The sequence below is a fragment of the Myotis nattereri genome, assembly GCF_964212035.1.
Source record: "Myotis nattereri genome assembly, chromosome: X".
NCBI classification, from domain to species: Eukaryota; Metazoa; Chordata; class Mammalia; order Chiroptera; family Vespertilionidae; genus Myotis; species Myotis nattereri.
Window position 1 is genome coordinate 82,460,897 of NC_138078.1, and position 22,288 is coordinate 82,483,184.

General features: G+C 35.7%; 1 protein-coding gene across 1 annotated transcript in view; it reads left to right on the plus strand.

The window, feature by feature from the left end:
* Window positions 1-22,288, plus strand: part of PCDH11X (protocadherin 11 X-linked) — a 972,549-nt gene that overhangs the window by 681,061 nt on the left and 269,200 nt on the right. The window contains exon 6 of the mRNA XM_081115087.1: window positions 1,355-1,553. Within this exon, the coding sequence (XP_080971213.1) occupies window positions 1,355-1,553 (199 nt within the window). The remainder of the gene's footprint in view (window positions 1-1,354; window positions 1,554-22,288) is intronic.

The window sequence follows — 22,288 nt, forward strand, 5'->3', positions numbered from 1 at the left end:
AAATAATTATCTCTTAAATGTATATTGCATACTGCTAGTAGTGAAGTATTTTGGTTGGTCTATTGTTACATAGCAAACTATTCCTAATCTTTGAAGCACAAAACATAAAACAATTGTACATTACATTTTTTAGGTCAAAAATTAGGGTAGTGCACAGCAGAGATAACTATCAGCTCCACAATGGCTTGTGACTAAAATGGGATGAGTTAAATGTTTGGAGATGGCTTGGATGACTCAAATGAGGCCCAAAACTGTAATGAACAGAATGGGTTCTTCACATTCATATTTAGCACCTGAACTACTGTGGCTGGAACAGCTGGGCCTCTCTGTCTATTGTACTTCCTTTCTATGCAGTCTTTCCACACAGCTATCTTGAGCTTCCGTATAGCATGGCAGTCTCCTAGTAGTCAGACTTCTTTCAATGCAGCTGGTTTCCCCCACAGTGAGTATTCCAAGGGAGCAAAACATAAGCTGCAAGGTTTGGTTACAGAGGGCCTCCCATATTTAGTACTACATATTATGTGGTAGAGTACTACATAAGGGTATGAATATGAAGAAATATGAATATCCATTGCAGAGGATATCTTTGTAGACTAGCTACTACATATAACAATGCTGCAAAAAAAATACTGCTACTTCTGGTGGAGTCATCACCATTACTGGTTGTCTTGAGCCTTTTCTTTTGGAGACCGAATGTTTCATCTTTATATTTGGCATTATATTTTTTATGTTCTGCTATAATTACCATTTAAGATAATACCTATGCTTTGTTATTATAATCACCATCAACTGTTATCCATACCATGTAATTGTTCTTATTTTTTAGAGTGTAGAATCAATTTAAATGAGTTCCAATTCAAAATATTGCCTCTAATTTATTTGAAAAGATGATTTGAACTTTAAATTTTCTAAGCCTACATGATTGGATAAATTTGTTTATATTTACTGTTTTAGCTTGCCAGAATTTTATAGATACAGCAATAAAATTTTGTTACATTTATTCATGCTTATTATTTTAAAAAATGAATTATTGTCAAATAGGCACTCAATAAATCAATGTTGAAATGATTATCAGAATTTTCAATATGCTTGAGTATCTTTAAAGGCTGACAGCTTTGTGCTTTAGAGCAAGTTGACTTTATTCTGCATCTGGATGTGCCTTGTTTCAAAATATAATGACAGCAACTCTGTTGCCAGGTGCAGCAGGTTCACAGAAGCCTGAAATTGTTCCCAAATCAACATAATGTTAGTGTGACTTCACTAGATAGTTGAAATAATGTATTTCTAAATTGGCTGCATTAAGCAATTATTCAGATCATTGCTGAAATCCTGTAATTTGCTTTCTTCCTTTCAGTCCCAGCGGCGTGTCACATTTCACCTACCAGAAGGCTCTCAGGAAAGCAGCAGTGATGGCGGACTGGGAGACCATGATGCAGGCAATCTTCCCAGCGCATCCCATGCTCTGCCCGTTGGTTATCTTCAGGAGGAGTACTTTGATCATTCTGCACCCAACAACCGCACTGAAGGGGATGGCAACTCTGATCCTGAATCCAGTAAGTTATACCTCTCTTTTCCTGAAGTATAAATGGGTTTATTGTTTGCAAGTCAAACAACTATAGCCATAATAAACCAGCTATTTTATAATGTTAATATGCGTTACACATTTTTAAAAGGTAAAAATACTAAATTATCTAGGAGGCCCATATACATCCATTTATAGTATTTGAAATGTGTGATCATGTCTACTTTGAATAAAACTATTTATGAAATTTAACATGGTCATTTTGTTTAATCATAGCTAGGTTTTTTTTTCTTTATATCTGCATATATATATTTATATGTACATAACCAGCCATTTTATTTTATTCATTTAATTTATTTGTGTATATATAAATTATTTTTATAATTCATGAAAATTATTTTAGGTTTATTTTTCTCATAAAAATCATAGAAAATTAACTTTTAAGGAAATAAGAGATCCTGACTCCAATGCAGAGAAGTTGGTTTTAGGTTTTCAATGATGTACTAAACACATGCCTTATGGCATGTTACTGTTTATAAAAAGATTCAGATTTGGTCTCCATACTAAAGGCATAAAAGGCTATATTTTATAAAAGCCAAAGATGTTGAATTCTTAAAAAGGATCATGAAGCTGGTACTAAATGGAGAACTTAATTAAATTTTTTACCTTTAAATGTATTGAACATCCAGCTTCCTGATAATTTTAGGAAATAAAAAATTTGGTAAGGTTATACATATCTCAAAATATTCCGATTTCCAGTAATTATAATTTGCTCCAGATATGTTTCCTATACATAAAAGTGTATAGGTACAAAAGAGCATACTGTATATGTGAGAAGAGACATACGTATAAACCAATATGAAGAAAAGAGACCAAGGAACAAGAATATATATATGAAATAAATTAATAGAAAATAGAAATTTTGAAAAGCTATTTTGAACATTAAGGTTTGTATGGGTACATAATTCAAATAAAGCATGTAGTACTGAGAACAAAATGGCTTCCCCATCATTATGTTTTAACCTTCTATTTTTGAAACTCCAAAAAATAAGGGAAATCAAGTGGTTGAACATCAAAATGTAATCTAAATATATAGAACCAATGATAACAACATCAACATTTTTCTCTCTACAAGAGTAGATATTGGATATTAAATGTGTTTCAATATAAACACTTTAGAGACTTGTTAGTCACCAAGTTCAGAAAGTCCTAAACATCTGCTACGCCTATATTCAATTTTATACTTACAATAATTTATCACTGTTCATTCTGAGAATGAAAAACTCTATAACATGAAACACTGTCGAGTAAGACTCCCTCCACGTTCTGCGTGGAGTAGGGTTCGGTATCTGAAAGAGGAGCCGCACAACAAATGAGAGAAAAAGACACGAGATAATTTTGCAATATTGGGGGACCAGGAGGGCAAGTCCTGAAGGACTTCCACCACTGCTCAGGCTGCTCCAATCTTTTATTGATCTGGAGTAGCCCTTAGGGTAAGGAGGTTTCAATGACACACAGATCAGCAGACAATTTCCAGGAATAGACAAAGTATCTGATTAGCTCATCAATAGATTTCCGGGAGTAGGCAGAGTATCTGATTAACAATAATCAACAAGGATCTACATAAGTAGCTAAGGAATTAAGGGAACTAAGGTGGGGATGCTTCAACTATTATTACCTAAATTAACTGGGTGGTTCCTAGATTAACTGGGTGGTGTACAGTTCTGACCTTTGCTAGGACTTCAAACGTTACTAGCTTTTGGGGGGGGGGTCTCTGTCTAAACTCAGCTTGTGAAGACAATGAATGGACTCGGGCAAAACACTATTCTACCTTTCATTTACCGTGTACATGAGGACATAATTATTTCTAGTTCTGACTATATCTACCACCACAATAAACTCAGAGTCAATCTCTAATAAGAATATGGTCATAAGTAACAAATATGTATTAAACAAAGTATCCTTGCTCTTTTTTACTCCATACATTATTATTTTAATTGTAGGCCTATCACTTCCTGCTTAACAGATAATATAAAGTTGACATGAGCATCATTTCTATAGAGAGAGTTGATTCCTTTGACTATGCTATGTTACTAAGAACTTTTCTTAGAGATTGCAAAACCAACAATGAAAGAATAAACTCAGAGTAAGCATTCACAGTGTGGATCTAACACTAAAATAAAAATTCAAACTGAATGAGACTAAGCTGGGATATTATTGATAGTGAAAGGGGCAGAATTAATATGTGTCAGAAATTACGAAACATTTAAAATATGCAATACAGGTTTATTGATCCCAATTACATATGGTAAATTATATGTAATAATAAGTAGCTGTTTTAAAAATACTAATATGAAGAGCTCTTTACAGGACCTGATTTTATTTATAGTTAGAGTGCAAGTGTAGCAACAATGTATGCACTAACATAGTTAAGAGCTATTTTTTATAGCTTATTTCTACCAAGGACTAAGCATTTCTCTCCTCTAATTATATTGGCACTGTTATTTTGATCATTAAATATTTTGTTCATAATTATAGGATGAGGCAATGACAAAATGTAAGTTAACAAAGTTCTTTACTAATTAGGTTTTATTTTAAAATTGGGGTAGCTGTAGGCACTAATAATAGTAATACAAATAATATATTTTTGCTATTTGCTATTTTAATAAGCTTATGCAAAGGGCAGAGATAATTAACAATTAATGTCCATTTCTGTATATGTCTAAAATATTAATGGGTCACTTTTTAAAGTTTATTTATTACTATGAGTAATATCAACTACCTATTCTCTCACTGGACCTAGAACTTCCCTCTAAACTATGTTCCAAAAGAATTTTTTGATTAGGTATTTCATTTTGGACAATAAAGGATCTTATTATTACAAGTGCAAGAAGCACAATATTTCACTTTTTAAAGAAGTTGTATTATACTAAAATGGCATATTAGTGAGATTTTTAATATAGTGTATGTGTGTGTTTTGTTTTGAGTAAAAAGGAAAAAAATCGCTGATACAAACTTTGCCATAGGAAAATAATTTCCTTAGATTAATACAGATGATAAGATATATTGATTCTTAAAAAAGAAACTGTATAGCTCTGAAACAGTACATAATAATGTGTTTTGTGATATGGAGCAGATGCCAGTAAACTGTGAAGTGTTAGTCAATAGCACCACAAATAGGAATGTAAACTGCTGGAGGAAATAAATGTTGTCCTTAAGCAATTGAATTAATTTATGCAGATCCCATTTCATATTGTGAAATGCATTATAACTTCAATCTGCTTTCTTTTCTGCTAATGAATAGCCCAAAATAGTACATAGTTCTGAAAATTCCTTGTAACTTCACAAAAACAAATGGAAATACAACTTTTATGAATATGATTTCCCCAAAATTTGCTAAAGGGATTTATTAATGCTACTTTAACCTATAGTTCCCAGGTTGATAAAAATCTGTTGATTAGATGAAAAAATTATGCTATCCATTCTCTTGAGTCTTTTGCCAAGAATATTAACTCTCTTTTTTAAGATAAAGAAACAAGCAAATGCAATCCAATTATTTATTTCTCTTTTAGGAGACAAGTTTAATAAAACATTCTGTCTTATTCCATTTGAAAGCTTTCTGAATTCTTAAATTTCACAATTGCAATCTTCTGACTTTAGCCTTTGGTCTGAAAGCCGCTTACTGCCATCCTATGAGTTTTTGTCTTTCTTAGCTAATGGCCTCTGTCCCAGAGCTTACCTCCCATGATAGCCCCATCAAATAATGTGCACTGTTTCCAATGGACCCTGCTCTTCGAAGCTAGCTATTTAGTGGAAACAAACAAACAGAAGTCCAATTCATAAACATTAGTATTGGTTGGTTCCAGGTTATTGTGGATACTCTAACAGGTAATGTCTTTGCATTTTCAAAGGCTCTTGTGGATATATGTGTGGCCCTAGTAAAGAACAGGGTGGACTATGTACTGCTGGACATTTTATATATTAAGATATGGTATAAGTTGAGAGATTTGAGGACACTATGATCCTCTTCAGAATACTCTAAAAACACTAAACTACATATGGCTCAATGTTCATATCTACTTATTCATAAGTGGCATTAGGTAAAATGTAATTTATGAAGAGAAGCGTTAAACACACTTCCCAACTTTTGTGGGTTTTTGTTTTGTTTTGTTTTTTGCGGTTTTTTTTTTGCTTTTTTTTTTTTTTTTTTTTTGTAAAACATTGCTCTGATATTATAATTCAGGCTAACTTCTGACACATGGAAATATTAATAAAATTAACCAGGCTAACCATCAGAGATTTTTTTAATATCTCATATATATGAAGTCAGATGTGTGTGTGTGTGTGTGTGTGTGTGTGTTCTCTTAAATACAGAATGCATTGCCACTCTCTCACTATGGTTGAGTAAGAAAAGGGTACCTTCTAAATTTCTAAAAATCTACTGGCACATTATAACTTCAATGATCATAGATAACATGCGTGATTCTTTGGAAGAGAAATGGTGAAATAAAATGTTTTTAAACAGATTCAAATCAGTAAGTCAGTCTTCAGTTTACCAGCCATAAATCAGTTCATCTTCAGAGAGAATTCTCTTAACTGAAGGGGGAAAAGGTCCTAGTTTAATCAAAGTTTTACTTTTCTTTAACTGACAAAGTTATGTCATATGCATTTTTAAAAACCTTTTCCTGGATGTGGTCATTTCACACATTAAGTCACTTTATCTGAAAATGTTACAGTTGGTCTAGTGTCTAAAATTTGAGCTTAAAGTAATACTTATGTGGAAAATTTCATCACCTTTGAAAAAAAAGTTAATTTTTCTCTCACATTACAAATTTCTGTGAGACAAAAGAAAAATATAGTTCCAAGAGTATTTAGGACTAAAGAAGTTCTATATTTAAAATAAGGGGGGATTATTTTTCATTAATGGAAAAATGATAAATCTCTCTGCCAAACGATAGCTCAGGTTAACATCTCTTTGACATTCATTTTTCTTTCACTAGATCAGGTTTGCTTAGCACTCTAATATGGTACTAATTAATTCAGAAAAAGGAAGTAATTAATCTTTCCCTGGCAACACACTTTGATCCTCTACCAGTAATCAAATTACATGTTATAAAAAGTGGAAGACCAATTTGATTGACTAGAGTACTACTCAGAGAAATTCTAAATTTTGTCTTGATCTGCAGAGACTGTTGGTATGGGATAATATTAGAGTAATTATTAGTTGAACATTTGATTAGGTAAATATCTAATTCTGAATGTAGATAATTGGTAAAATTTAAAAAAACAACAACTATGAAACTTAAACGAATCACCTATTGACTGCCTCTTTGTTGGGAGATGATATGTGCAAAGAGTAGCTCCCCAAAAGGTTTAATTTCCAAAATATATAAAGAACTCATAAAAATCAACACCAAATAAAAAAACAACCCAATTAAAAAGTGGGCAGAGGACCTGAAAATACACCTCTCCCAAGAAGACACACCAACAGCCAATAGATATATGCAAAGATGTTCAGCCTCACTGGCAATCAGGGAAATGCAAATTAAAACTACAATGAGGTACCACCTCACACCTATTAAATTAGCCATTATCAACAAGACGAGCAATAACACGTGTTGGAGAGGTTGTGGAGAAAAGAGAATCCTCAATCTCTGCTGGAAGGAATGTAGACTGCTACAACCACTATGGAAAGTAGTCTGGTGATTCCTAAAAAAAAAAAATTAAGAATAGAGCTACCATAAGGCCCAGCAATCCCTCTCCTGGATATATACTGAAAAACTAAAAAAACATAAAACGTATCCACAAAGACATATGCACCCAAATGTTCACTGCAGCATTATCATGGTGGCCAAGACATGGAAACAACCAAAGTGTCCTGTGACAGAGGACTGGATAAAGAAGAAGTGGTGCATATACACAATGGAATACTACTCAGCCTTACGAAAGGATGAAATAGTGCCATTTGCAACAACATGGATGGACCTTGAGAACATTATGCTCAGTGAAATGAGTCAGTCAGGAAAAACTATGAACCATATGATTTCACTCATATGTGGGATATAAAACTGAAACGTGAACACAAACAGCAGAGTGGTGGTTGCCAGAGGGAAGGGGCTGAGGGGTGAAGGGGTCCTAATATAAGGTGACAGGAGAATATTTGATCATGTTGACCAATGTCATCCCAGTAAATTTAATAAAAAATTAAAAATAAAAAAAAATAAATAAAACAGTAACTTACTAGTGGATCATTAAAATGTCACCCTTCATAATTAAGAACATTAGGGATCAGATATCTGAAGGCAAACTAAAGCTGTCCAAATATTTTCCCAGAAAAAATTTAATATACATGTACAATTATTCATCTGAAAAATTCGGCAAGAAAATACCATTCAGTTTGTTAAAAAAAATGATAATGGGCTATATATTTTATATGGATGGCAGAGCATACTCTTCAAGAGTATGTCACAGAAAAGTATCTAAATCCGTTTAGCAAGTGTTACCCATATAAGTGTTCATTGAGTATTTTTTTTAAAGATAATTTTTTTTAATATATTTTATTGATTTTTTACAGAGAGGAAGGGAGAGAGATAGAGAGTTAGAAACATCAATGAGAGAGATACATCGATCAGCTGCCTCCTGCACATCCCCCACTGGGGATGTGCCCGCAACCCAGGTACATGCCCTTGACCGGAATCAAACCCGGGACCCCTCAGTCTGCAGGCCGATGCTCTATCCACTGAGCCAAAACGGTTTCGGCTCATTGAGTATTTTTGTTTGTTGCCAAATATCTAGGTTATTTGACTTCATAAGTCCTCTATATTTCTTTTTTTTAATATATTTTATTGATTTTTTACAGAGAGTAAGGGAGAGAGATAGTCAGAAACATCTATGAGAGAGAAACATCGATCAGCCGCCTCCTGCACATCCCCCACTGGGGATGTGCCCGCAACCCAGGTACATGCCCTTGACCGGAATTGAACCTGGGACCTTTCAGTCCATAGGCCGATGCTCTATCCACTGAGCCAAACCGGTTTCGGCCTCTATATTTCTTTAAAATATTTTTTGTGGGAACCCACATATCAATTCCTATATTACAACAAGAATAAAAGTAAAGGCTGTCATTTTGTTAATATTGTTATGTGAAACAAAAGGGGAAAGCACTGGACCTAAGAAAGAGGAGCTATGCTCCTTTAGTTGTTAATTATCCATCCAGGCCAATTCTGTCTCTGCTGGCTATGTATTTGAAACCTAGTTTCCTAAAACTATGTTCATTCTTATCCTGTAATGTACTGTCAGTCCATGGGGGTGGAGGAAGTAAAATAATTAAATAAAGAATTTGAATCAGCTCAGCAAAATTGAAGTCACATATTGAAACATAAATTAATCAGTGTGTCTCAGGAGAGATATTATCAATTATCATTTCTATTGTTTCACTTGGTGAAAGGGACTGAACTCAATGGTCCTGGATTCTAGAGGTATAAGACAAATGCCTGCCAACTTTCATTGCCTTGCCAAGTGACAATGACATATAGCTTTATCCTTCTATTGAAATAAAAAATTTCTTCATGTAGAGTAATATTTTAAGCTAACAATAATATTAAAACACTTTTTTTTCACTCTCAAAGGAAAATCATTGCAGTTATGAATACTGTCTCTGACACCAGCTTATTTCAGCCCTTGATGTGTTAGATAAATAAAGTGTGTATAAATAGATTACAAAGAATGGTTTTACCCAAGTGTTCAGCTGTCTGCCATTGCTTGGGAAAGAATAAGGCACACTTGATAGTAGTTTGTATACTAAATGAGCTTAGATAGATATAAACAGTTATCTAGTGGCAGATGATCTGTAATATATATTAATTTTATCACTTAAACTGACATGCTTTTGCAAAGACAGTTTTTCTCTATTCAAGCTTATGAAAGTATATATATATATATATATATATATATATATATATATATATATATATATATATATAAAATGGGTGAAACAAATCTTACTATACCATCTTATCATATACAACTTTCTATACAGGAAATGCAATCACAACACAGACCAATTGAAAAATCACTTATAATTTGTGGTATCTAGGTTTTGTGAAGGCAATGAAGGATTTATACTAGAGATAACCTAAAGAAAAAGTCACAAAGTCATGGATCAAAATGAAAAGTATATCTCTAAAGTTGAAAACTTGATGACATTTACAGGATTCTATTTGGGTGACAGCATCTAAGATGACTGTATTTTTGGTGTCTTAAACTAATATGGATTAGATAGAGGTTTATCACTCAAAACCAGGCCATGCTAAGCAAAGCAATCTCTTATGTTGTCTTTCTTTTTGAAAATGACAAGCGCTAGGAGCTTGGCATAAGCTGGCAGTTGAAAGCCAATGCCATAAGGTCTGGAATGTCAGTAAACTTGAATAACCGCCTTCAGTGACAGAGAATAGGTGGCCTTTTCTTCACAATAACACTTCCTTTCCTTCTAAATTTTTATCAGGCTACCTACACCATATAATAAAGTTCATTTGACATATATATTTCTATTATTTATGAGCCAAGAGGCAGTTTTCTTTATGACCTTCTTCTGTCTCTCTTCTGCTTCTTTTATCTAACTCTCACTCCTCACTTTTCTTTGCCTATAAGACTGTGCCATTTGTTCCCCTTTATAGTCTTTGAAATATAATATCAGTCATGCAAGACGCAACTTTGGGGTTTTTAGTAACATTAGTCACAGTCTAATTTCTTGTTTTAAAATAATTTATATTTTAATGAATGAGGATAAATATAGCAATATATTTTTTCCTTAATGACACTTTTAGATTGTACAGTAACTTGTAACTCTCATAATTTATTTCATTAACAGAACACTCAACAACTAATAAGTATCAAGAAATTCATTAAATAAGGAATAACTATAGACAATCTTACCAGGATTTCTGCATTTTGTTAATTTTATCTTTACTGAATGTTGAAGATACCCAATAGAAAATACTAGTAAAAGTGACAGTGTTTGCTGAATGTGATTTTTCCCATTTTAATCAGTAATCTTAGTAGTTGTTGCTTACATTCCATTTAAATTAAAATAAAGTACATAATCTAAGTATGGCACTTATTTTTATCAAAGTTATATTAGAAAAGTTTTTAGTTACATAAAAATATACTAAATAGAATACATGAAATTAGCCTTTAAGAATTGTTTTTTTCCTCAGAAATTTCCTAACCTGTAATTTGTATAGCTCTCAAAAGCAATGAGAAAGCAGGTGATTTTAAATATTAATTTCGGTTATCTATTTAAATCATGCTGGGGTCCAACCCCAGCAGGTCCAGGGGTTCCCAAAGGTGTGGACGGAGTCAGCGAAGAAGGAATGACGCGGTGACAGCGTTCAGTTGATCAGCAGCCTAGCCAGGATCTCTAGCCAGGATCTCCAGCCAAGTTCTGGTCTGGATCTCCAGCCAGGTTCTCTGTCCATGTTCTCTTGCTAGGTTCTCCAGGTTCTCCAGCCAGGTTCTGCAGCCATGCTCCCTCGCTAGGTTCCCCAGCCAGGTTCAGTCACCAGGTTCTCCAGCCAGGTTCTGTAGCCAATTTCTGTAGTCAGGTTCAGTCCAGGATCTTTTGCCATGTTCTCTCGCTAGGTTCTGTCTCTAGGTTCTGAAGCCAGTTTCTGTCCAGGATCTTTTGCCATGTTTTCTCCAGCGAAGTTCTTCTGTCTCTAGAGAACGTTCTGTGTAGGTTCTGTGCCTCGGTTCTGTCTCTCTCTCTCTCTTGCTGTCTTGTTACATCTATATTTATACCAGTTGATTCAATCCTATCAATCTCTATTACAAAGGTTAGGGCGTTTCTTACCTCCATTCCAGGGAGTAAAGATTATGTAGCTTAAGCATGATTGTTCCTAGTTAAAGTGATTAATTACCCACCTGGCACTTAGTTTAGAGGTTTTATTCCCTCCCTAACTTCAGGGGAAAATCCCTACCTGGGGAAACAACCTTTCTCAGAAACCTTAGTTAAAACACATAGTGCCAAGAAGGCGAGAAAACATATTAAGAACAGTATGCCATAAATGCCAGGTCCTTTGAAACAGCAAGGATGGACTGGCTCCCGGCAAAATCATACTCTAAAAAATTTGGATGTTAACTAATAATTTTATTGTAATACATAATTTCGTAATCATTATCAATAAAATCTCCTTACCACAGACTATAGCAGGTCATCTCTTTTAGGCCATAGTTTTGCCTATTACAGGTTCTAATTCAGACACTGCAATTAACTGGCTATATGGCCTTTTAACCTCATTGTGTCTTTTTTCTTTAGCTATAAAATGAGGAGAATTACACTGATCTGTTAATGCCCCTTCTAGGATCATTATTTGTAACTTTTATAATCCAGAAATGTACATGCTAAGGTGTTGCCTTTTATAAAGTCTTTAAATTTAAACCTCTAAGCAGCCTTAATGCCATCTTGACCAACTACCTCATTATGCAAATGAGACAACTGAGATTTAGCCCTTTTAAGCAATAACCTCATGTCCTGAACCAAGATTTGATGTTTATCATGTACTAAGCTCAATCAGTCATTCATATTGATAAGCAGCTACCTTTTGCAATCAATAAAACAATTTGTTAAAGAATAGACAAGTATAAAATTTAAACATGATGCATTCTTCAAGGGTAATATTGATTTGGGGGGATTTTTTTCAGTCTTTGTTTTTAAAATGCAGTTTTCAATTGTAGTTGACATACAATATTGTATTTGTTCTAGGAATACAACATAGTGATTAGATATTTGCATACCTTAGAAGTGATCATCTGCTATATTATGTCACTTACACCTGGAATCTAAAAAAACAAACAAACAAAAAAAAAAACAAACAAAAGAGAAACAAATTCATAGGTATAGAGAACAAATTGGGAATATTGTTTTAATATTTCCATACTGGCAATATGTTTTTTATATGCATGATGAGGTCATATATTAAAAATAAAAAAGTTTTTATTTGGAATCTTCTAGAGTTGTAAAGACAATTTGAACAATATGGACTGCTGATTTCCAAAATTACTATTAGTCTTAACTAGTAAAAGTTTTATAGGAAAAATGGCAATCATGCTGAATGTTAATGATCATTACATCAGGAATGCTAACTAATCTTTACTACTATTATCTACATAACTAATTCATCATTTATTTATTTATTGTGTGTACTATTTACAAAACAATTGGGATTAAAATAAATTATTGATGATAAATTTTCTCTGAATATTTTTAGAGGAATATAAACAGAATATCAAAGAGGTAAACACAGAAAGAATATGTAAATACTAGAGGCCCAGTCAACAAAAATTTGTGCACTCAGGGGGAGTCCCTCAGCCCAGCCTGTGCCCTCTCGCAGTCTGGGACCCCTTGGGGGATGTCCACCTGCTGGCTTAGGCCCGCTGCCTGGGGAATTGGGCCTAAGCTGGCAGTCAGACATCCCTCTGGCAGCCCGGCAGCCCTCGGGGGATGTCCACTTGCCAGGGGGGAGCAGGCCTAAGCTGCAGTCGGACATCCTTAGTGCTGCTGAGGAGGCGGGAGAGGCTCCCACCACCACTGCTGTGCTGGCAGCCATCAGCCTGGCTTGTGGCTGAGCAGAGCTCCCCCTGTGGGAGCGCACTGACCACCAGGGGGCAGCTCCTGCATTGAGCGTCTGCCCCCTGGTGGTCAGTGTGTGTCATAGTGACCAGTCATTCCCAGTCATTCTGCTGTTAGGGTCAATTTGCATATTACCCTTTTATTATATAGGATAGAGGCCTGGTGCACAGGTGAGGGCCAGCTGGTTTTCCCTGAAGGGTGTCCCGGATCAGGTTGGGGGTCCTGCTGGGGTGCCTGGCCAGCCTGGGTAAGGGGCTGATGGCCGTTTTCAGGCTGACCACGCCAGCAGGCTGGAAGCAGGTATCTGGGATTTATTTAACTTCTATAATTGAAATTTTGAAGCCTTGAGCTGAGCTCAGATCCAGCCAGGGCAGGCAGGAAGCTTGGCTTCCTCCACCGCTGGGGGCAACCCAAGCCTCCTGCTCTCTCCAGCTCTGTGGCCACTGCCATCTTTGTGATGGAGCGAGGTAGTGATGGAGTGAGGGAGTGACAGTGTGAGGGAGTGATGGAGTTAGGGAGTGACAGAGTGAGGGAGTGATGGCTAATTTGCATATCACTCTTTTATTAGGTAGGATATCCCTCATCTAATCTGCTAAAAACTTGACTCTCCATTCTTTAATTCCTGCCATTGTACCCTACTTCAATTTTCTGGAAGAATGATGAAGTTATAATTAACAATGAAGTGACTTTGATAGACTCAAGTCTGCTGAGTTAATATTGTGCCATATAGTAAAAATGTTAGGAGCAAACATTATACTTTGTTTTTATGGACAATGATTATAACTGAAGATGCAAAGATGTCAACTTTAGGAACTAAAGAGGAGCTGCACTCTGCTCAAACTTTTAGGAAGATTGTTAGCTTCCATTTATACTAAATTTATGACATGCAAGGTAATTCTCTGGATTGAGAAAGTTATGCTGAAATTTTAATACATGTATTTTGAGAAAAGTAATTTTTCATCTCAAAAATATTGTTTTCAAAGCACAAAATTATTTAAGCATGTAAAAAACAATTTTTAATCAAATTTAGAATTTTTAATCAAATTTAGAATATTCTACTTCTGTTCCTCAGCTCATCAGTATTATATTACAAGGCTCACTAACACAATATAGGTTTTTTTTGTTTTGTTTATTTATTGATTTCTTTATTTTTTAATTTAATTTATTGGGGTGACATTGGTTAATAAAATTATATAGGTTTCCAGTGTACAATTCTATAATACATCACATGTATATTGTAGTGTGTGTTCATCACCCTAAGTCAAGTCCCCTTCCATTACCATTTATCCCCTTTACCCTCTTCTAACTCCTCCCACCCCTCTTTCCCTCTGGTAATCACCATATTGTTGTCTGTGTCTATGAGATTGTTTTTCTTAATCTATTCACCTATACACTTTTCCAGAGTTGGGAGGAGATTATTTCCTTTAGATCTATGTATGAAAATCAATCCAAAACTGAGCTGCACAATTTTTTTTTTTTTGCTAATTGAGACATCTATTTTACTGCAAACTGCCTATATCCTTGAAAATTGTGTCTTCAACCCTAGCTGGTTTGGCTCAGTGGATAGAGCGTTTGCCTGTGGACTGAAGGGTCCAGGTTCAATTCCAGTCAAGGGCACATGCCTGGGGTTGTGGGCTCAATCCCCAGTAGGGGCCATGCAGGAGGCAGCCAATCGATGATTCTCTCTCATCATTGATGTTTCTATCTCTCCCTCTCCCTGCCTCTCTGAAATCAATAATATTATATATATATATGTATATATATATATATATATATATATATATATATATATATATATATCTTTATATGAAAATTGTGTCCTCATAATGTATAAATACTTCTTGACTTTGATTTTAAGGATGAGCCACTTTTACAGAGGCATATACATGTTAATTTTTGAAATATGAATGCAACAAAGGCCTTGGCAATTATTGGACTATCATGTTTTGTATTCAGTTATTTGTTCTTTTCCAGAGATAACTTTTTATGAAATCTAGTTTTACTAGTTCAGAGCTGCACACATTGCAATACTAATGGCTTTTAGTGTTTAGTTCCCATTCTCAGGGTTGATTCTGAATTGAATTTGACAGGAGAAGAGTATATTTTGAAAAACACCACCCAACTATCTGGTTTTTTTTTAAATATATTTTTTATTGATTAAGATATTACATATGTGTCCTTATCCCCACGTTACCCCCTACCCCCACCCCCCCTTTCATGCCCTCACCCCCCCCCCTCGATGTCCGTGTCCATTGGTTAGGCCTATATGCTTGCATATAAGTACTTTGGTTGATCTTTCCCCCTTCCCCCCACCCTCCCCTAGCTTCCCTCCAAGGCCCGACAGTCCAATCAATGCCTCTCTGTCTCTGGATCAGTCCTTGTTCATCAGTTTATGTTGTTCATTGTATTCCACAAATGAGTGAGATCATGTGGTATTTATCCGCTCTCCAGTTCCATCCATGCTGTGGCAAATGGTAAGAGTTCCTTTTTCTTCTTCCTCTTCTTAAAGAATACCTTTCAGCATTTCATACAATGATGGTTTGGTGGTAATGAACTCCTTTAGCTTTTTCTTATCTGTGAAGCTCTTTATCTGACCTTCTATTCTGCATGATAGCTTTGCTGGATAAAGGAATCTTGGTTGTAGGTTCTTGCTATTCATCACTTTGAATATTTCTTGCCATTCCCTTCTGGCCTGCATGGTTTCTGTTGAGAAATCATCTGACAGTCGTATGGGTATTCCCTTGTAGGTAACTGACTTTCTTTCTCGTGCTGCTTTTAAGATTCTCTCTTTGTCTTTTGCTCTTGGCATTTTAATTATGATGTGTCTTGGTATGGGCCTCTTTGGATTCCTTTTGTTTGGGGTTCTCTGAGCTTCCTGGACTTGTAAGTCTATTTCGTTCACCAGGTAGGGGAAGTTTTCTGTCATTATTTCTTCAAATAGGTTTTCAATATCTTGCCCTCTCTCTTCTTCTGGTATCCCTATAATTCTGATGTTGGTACACTTGAGGTTGTCCCAGAGGCTCCTTACACTATCTTCATATTTTTGGAATCTTTTTTCTTTTTTCTTTTTCGGTTGGGTATTTTTTGTTTCTTTGTATTTCAAATCTTTGACTTGATTCTTGGGATCCTCTTGTCTGCTGTTGGATCTCTGTATATTATTCTTTATTTCAGTCAGTGTATGCTTAATTTCTAGTTGGTCCTTTTTCATATCCTCGAGGGTCTCACTAGATTTCTTGAGAGTCCCACTAAATTTATCGGCGGTTTCCATAAAATTCTTGAAAAACCTTATAAACGTGGTTTTGAACTCTATATCCAGTCATTTGCTTTCCTCCATTTCTGTCATTTGTGACCTGTTTCTTTGTCTCCGCATTTTGTATACTTCCCTGTGTTGGTAGAGTGGTTTTGTGTGCTAGGTGTCCTATAGGGCCCAGTGGCTCAGCTTTCCCCGTTACCTGAGGTGGACACTCTTGGTGCACCCCCTTGTGGGCTTTGTGCACAGTCTTGTTGTAGTTATGCCTTGATTGTTGTAGGATCACCGGGAGGAATTGACCTCCAGGCCAATCGGCAGTGAGAATCGGCTGTGTCTGCAGTGGGAGAACTTCTGTGCTGAAGACACCCTTCTGGGGCAAGACTTGCTTCAGTGGGGCTTTGGTGCCCACTGAGTCTGCCCCCTGAATGTGTCCCTTATGGATCTGAGGAGTTGTAATCCGGATGGTTCCCCTCTGACCACTGGGTACACTGGCTCTTGGAGGTTACCCAGCAGGAGCTATGAAGAGAACTGCAGATTCCGCTTCCTTTTTTGGAGTTTCGAGGTGCCCTGATGAGGCCCAGCTGTGAAGCAATGCAAGCTGCTGTGGGGCCTTGGTCCTTCTCTTGGAAGTTCTGGGTCTGTGGCCTAGCTGCAGTTTTTTAGGTAATTTTCAGGTTGCAAAGGGCCAGGGCATTCATATGCAAAAGCCTCTGCTGCAGCCTGGGTGGAGCGGGGTCTCAGGGAATCAAAGGGCGGAGCCAGGAACTATGGCGGATTCTCAGCCCTGCCCTAAGGGGCCACGTGTGTCTCAGTGTCCTGATAATTTAATTGCTGCAAGCACCTCTGAGGGAAAGCCGCCCTCGAGTTCCGAGTTCTGCCCGCTGCCAAACAGTCCAGTCTCTCCCTGTATGAGTCCTGGGTCCCCAGAGACTTCCCAGAACCGGAGTTCAGAGCAGTCGGGAGCTTGTGACTCCCTCCCGATTCAAAAAGACAGCCGTGTCCTCAGGTACCAGCCCCTTTCCGCGGCGCGCTCAAGCCTCCGTACCTTTGCACTTTACTTCCACAGCTCCTGAGTCTCAGAGTGCTTTTCTCTTTCCTTTTAGTTGTAGAATTTCCACTCAGCCAGCTTTCCTGTAGTTCTGGATGATGTCTGTTTTGTCTTTTTGTTGTATTTTTGAAGTTGTTGTAGGAGGCAGCAATTTCGGTGTTTCCCTATGCCGCCATCTTAGTTTCTCTCCCAACTATCTGTTTTTATTCAAGTAGAAAATTAGAGTTTCAAGATTCAAATAGAATAAAGTCCAAATATTGAAATTCCAATTAAAAGTGCCATCATATTAAGCTATTAACTCTTCCATTCTGAAAGAACTAGCGATTATCTTTTTTTTTTCAGAACAGCTTAGCTTCTAATATATCTGAAATCCAAAAATCCAAATATCATGGGGAAATATCTTAAACAGACTGAACCCAATTCAGTAGCCATGTAACTGTCTGAAATATCCCCCTCAGAGTTTCAAAGGATATGAACTGTGGATAAGTAAAACAGCAACAACAACAAACTACCTTTCATCTAGAATGTTCCCATAATGCCCAAAAGTCTGAAGTGAATCTGTCTATACATTATCACTTAATAAAACATAAAATCACACTGCTTTCAGAGTTGAGAGTGACAACTACTTGTTAGGTGAAATTAATCACATATCTAAACCATATTTTCTGAGTTGTTTCAGTAATACTAGCTTTGTAAAATGAAAAGATAATTATAGCAAATTCAAGCTAAAACCTTAAGAGACCTTGATTTTAAAACACATTCATTTTCTTTGTTCTTCCACACCCTGATAGACTTTTTTTTCCTGAAACTGAATAATTTTAACCCTTATAAGATCTAAAATGCATTAAGATGTAGGACGTACAGATATGTTTTTTCCTCTTTCATTTCTGTTTTTAGTTTCACATCTACAAAGTTGAGTGTGGTTGCTGTTGCCATATGTATGGTTAAATAATTAGTTATGAAGAGAAGTATTCTAATGGGATGGGGCCAGGCTGCCTTATTAGACTCTCAGTTCTACCACTTACTGGTGATATGACATTTGACAAGATATTTAAGTTCCCTGTGACTCAGTTTTCCCACAGCTTCCTTATAACATTGTTGTATTAAAGGAGTGTGTGCACATGTATCTGAGTATATATATATGTATATGCACTTATAGCATTTATACTAATTTTTCTTGTGATAATGCATATTCTCACTCAGTACTTTTCAAAGTTTCATGTGCACACACACAATCTGGAGATCTTGTTAAAAAATGCAAACTCAGTAGTCTGATGTGGGCACCTGAGATTCTGCATTTCTAACAAGTGCCCAGGTGATGTCAATGCTGCTAATCTGGGAACCACACTGTACATAGCAAAGTCCTGAAAAATGCATTGAGTAGCTGACCAAAATAGAGATGAGGGAGAGTAGTGCAATGATTGGCCATATGAATTAAGGCTCTAGAATAATGCATTATGAGCTTTGATAAAGCCTCAAAGGATATTATGCTATATTTTAAAATGTATAAAAATCTACTGTACTAGAGTTTATATTGTAAACACTTTGGGAAGCATTCCAAAGAGATATGAAGGGCTTCTGTGTACTCATTTAATTCTTCAACAAAAAGATTTTTTCCCCTTACTATCTCTTGATACATGCATATGTGTGCACACACAAAAGTACACATCTTATTTTTAACAATTATTATTTGAAAAGCAATTCATTTCACTATATGCCACCATGCCATCTAGGTGAGCATAAATGCTATCTTTATTCTAGGCATGAAGCTATATATGGCTCTTCATTTCTAAGAGATGAATCAGGGGAACAACAGGACAGATAGGGCATTAGAAAAATGGAGTACTAACTGCGGAATCAAGTAATTGAGTCAGCAAACATCTTATATGCACATGAAGTCATTATGCTTCCCATTACACACAAGCTGATTAAGAATCCTTCCAGAGCATTGCTAGTGTTTATGTTTTTATATCTGTGGACTGTTATCAGAATGGAGAATAAAGAAAGGTGAATAAAGGAAGCTGAGAAAGTCACAGAAAATAAATGCAAAGAGAAAGATGTTTCCTACTGAATGTGGAGTGCAGGGTTGTTTTATTTCACGACTTTTGCATGTATACAGAAGGATCTGTTTTTTTGTGTGTGTGCCTACAGAGTCATAAAAAGAAATGTCCTGTTGTGAAAGTCCTAATAGTTTTGAGAAAGCATATTTGCTTAGCAATTCAGTGTAGATGTGTTCTATGATAGGAACTTTAATTGGATAACTGCTGATTATGTGTGAATTTTATTTCTTTATCTCATTGCTTACTAATATATCTTAGTTTAGTTGAAAGAGTGAAGAATTATTGAGTGATTATTTGTTCTTGCATCTTGTTTTATTATCATCATTCTTTTTTTGCAATCTTTCCCCTTAATCCCCTTCCCAGTATGTTTTAGAAGGCTCTACGCCATTTTATGTCATTTTATGTCATTTTATGGACATAAAATGAAGGGCGGTCTTTGTTTTTAGTATCCTTGATGCTTTCTGAATATAGATGCTTAGGTAAATTGTGAGCAGATGTGTTTTCATCTCTCATCGTATATGCCTTTTTGTATTCTATAGTAAGAATTAAAGATAGTCAAGTTCTAGTCAACACTGTGGCTTCTTCAAATTAAAACTTCACACAGTTTAGAAAATATTACCTTGCATTTCAAAGTGTTTTAAATTTTTCAAATTAATAATCAGAACTTTTCCCCAATTGAATAATTTATAATATTAATAACAGCACCAACAGCAGCAATAGCAGTGATCATATAGTCAAAAGTAAAATATTCATGTTTAAATTTGCAGATGATATACATTTCATTGTAAGTGGGTGGATTAATTTGTTAGAAAGGGTATACTGAGAATATGTTATTACTAATTTGTAAACCAAGCTTACATTCCTACTCCATAGGCATACATGCAAATAAATATCTCTCCCCTAAGTAAGGATTGAACATACTAAAGGTAAACCAAAATAACTTACTCTCAACAAGAAGTAATAAACAGAATACTTGCCATTTTTATAACTTCTCACAATTTTCAGAGACATAAACCATCTCTAGTATTATGTTTTTATTTTGTAAACATGGCAACTCCATTTTTTTTACTCCAACACAAGAGTGTTTCATTGTAAAATAAGTATATTTCTAATGCTCTGTACATGACTGTATTATATGAGATCAAGCATTGTTTGGAATATTTTAAAGTGATTTATTGCAAGGAAATCCATGGGGAAATGCCATTTTTGCTACAAAAATTATAGGTGAACACAAAAAAATGTTTTAATTGATGAAATTTATTTTAAAGTATTTTATACTGAGGTTAGTAAAGAAACTGCTATACATCTGGAATGCTGAATGCCCTTTTGGACTTTAGCCTGTGCTGACTTACAGCAAGTAATTACCTAATGAAGTTAGTGTTAGGAATGCCTGAGAGTTCTTGAAGAAATGATTTGCAGTTTGATAAATTATTGTAGATCAAATGCTAATGCCTCTTTTGTATTCTTTCTTCTCATTCTTGAATCTACATCTTTAAGCAAATATAGAAATGGCATTTAAAAGAAATGCTCATTCGTATGGGAAAGTAAATGGCCCTAAGGGAGATACATGAATTACTTCTTAGTGTCCTCCTTAAAATACTTATTCATGTTTTTGAAGAAAATAATAAGTTTCTTATCAAATTAATATATATCTACTTGGTATGACATACCGGTATTCAGTAGAAAGAACATTATTAAGGATAAGGGGAACTGAGATGTAGTCTAGATTTTGTGATAAATCTGTTTTCACTTTGAAGGGGTCAGTTATTCTTTTTAGGCCTGTGTAATATGTTTGTAAAATAATAGGCTTGGTATAGCTCTGTAATTTGGAGTTCAGTTTTCCTATACATAACATTATACTCCATTTAAATGACAATTTAAAAATTCTTTTTGTTTCTGTTACATTCCCTTATTTTATTAATCTATAATAATAAAAACATAATATGCTAATTAAACCAGACATCCTTTCGGACGTCCTTCTGGACATCCTTCCAGATGAAGCCGGGACTGCAAGGGAAGCCCGGGTCTCAGGTGCCTGCCGGCAGCCGGAGCAAAGCCCGGGTCCTGGGTGCCTTTCTTCATTGTAAATAAAGAAAGAACTGGACAAAGTCTATGAAACATCTGTTTGCAAATATTGGACAACTGGCAATGCAAAATTTTGGTCACTGAGAGAAGGGAAACAAAGGGAGAGGGCCCTAATATTTATGTCCGTGATTTTCTGCCTGGAGAAACTTTCTGGATCATACATAGTACCTGGAAGGGGATTCTAAACAGAGTATGGTGGTCTCACTGAGTTAGGGAAACAGATCAGGGATCAGGGAGGCTGCAGTGACTGGACTTTGTGGGCCAGTGTATCAGAGAGAAGGGCATTGCCCAGATAAAGAGCCCCAAACATCTGCATGATGTCTCATTGAGTCTCTAGCTGCATACTGTGCCCTGCATACTTAGAATGAGATTTCAAGTGGTTGGTCAAAGAACAATTACTGAGAACAAAACAAACTACTAGGAAGCTATAAGCTGAACAAGTCCCAGCACTAACAAAGAATTGAGAGATGGAAGAGTTCTGATCCCACACAGTAATGAGACTTTTCTGAACCTCTGGTACATTTAATAGAGACCCGAGAAAGGCCATGCCTTTATATTAAGGCTAAATAGCCCTATATTAAAGGCCACCAAAAGTCCATACCAACAAAGCTTAAATTCAACTCTTAAAAGCTGATCTGCAGGCAATTTAACTGTCTTCCAAATAAAGCTGCTCTACAAAAGAAGAACAAAAAAT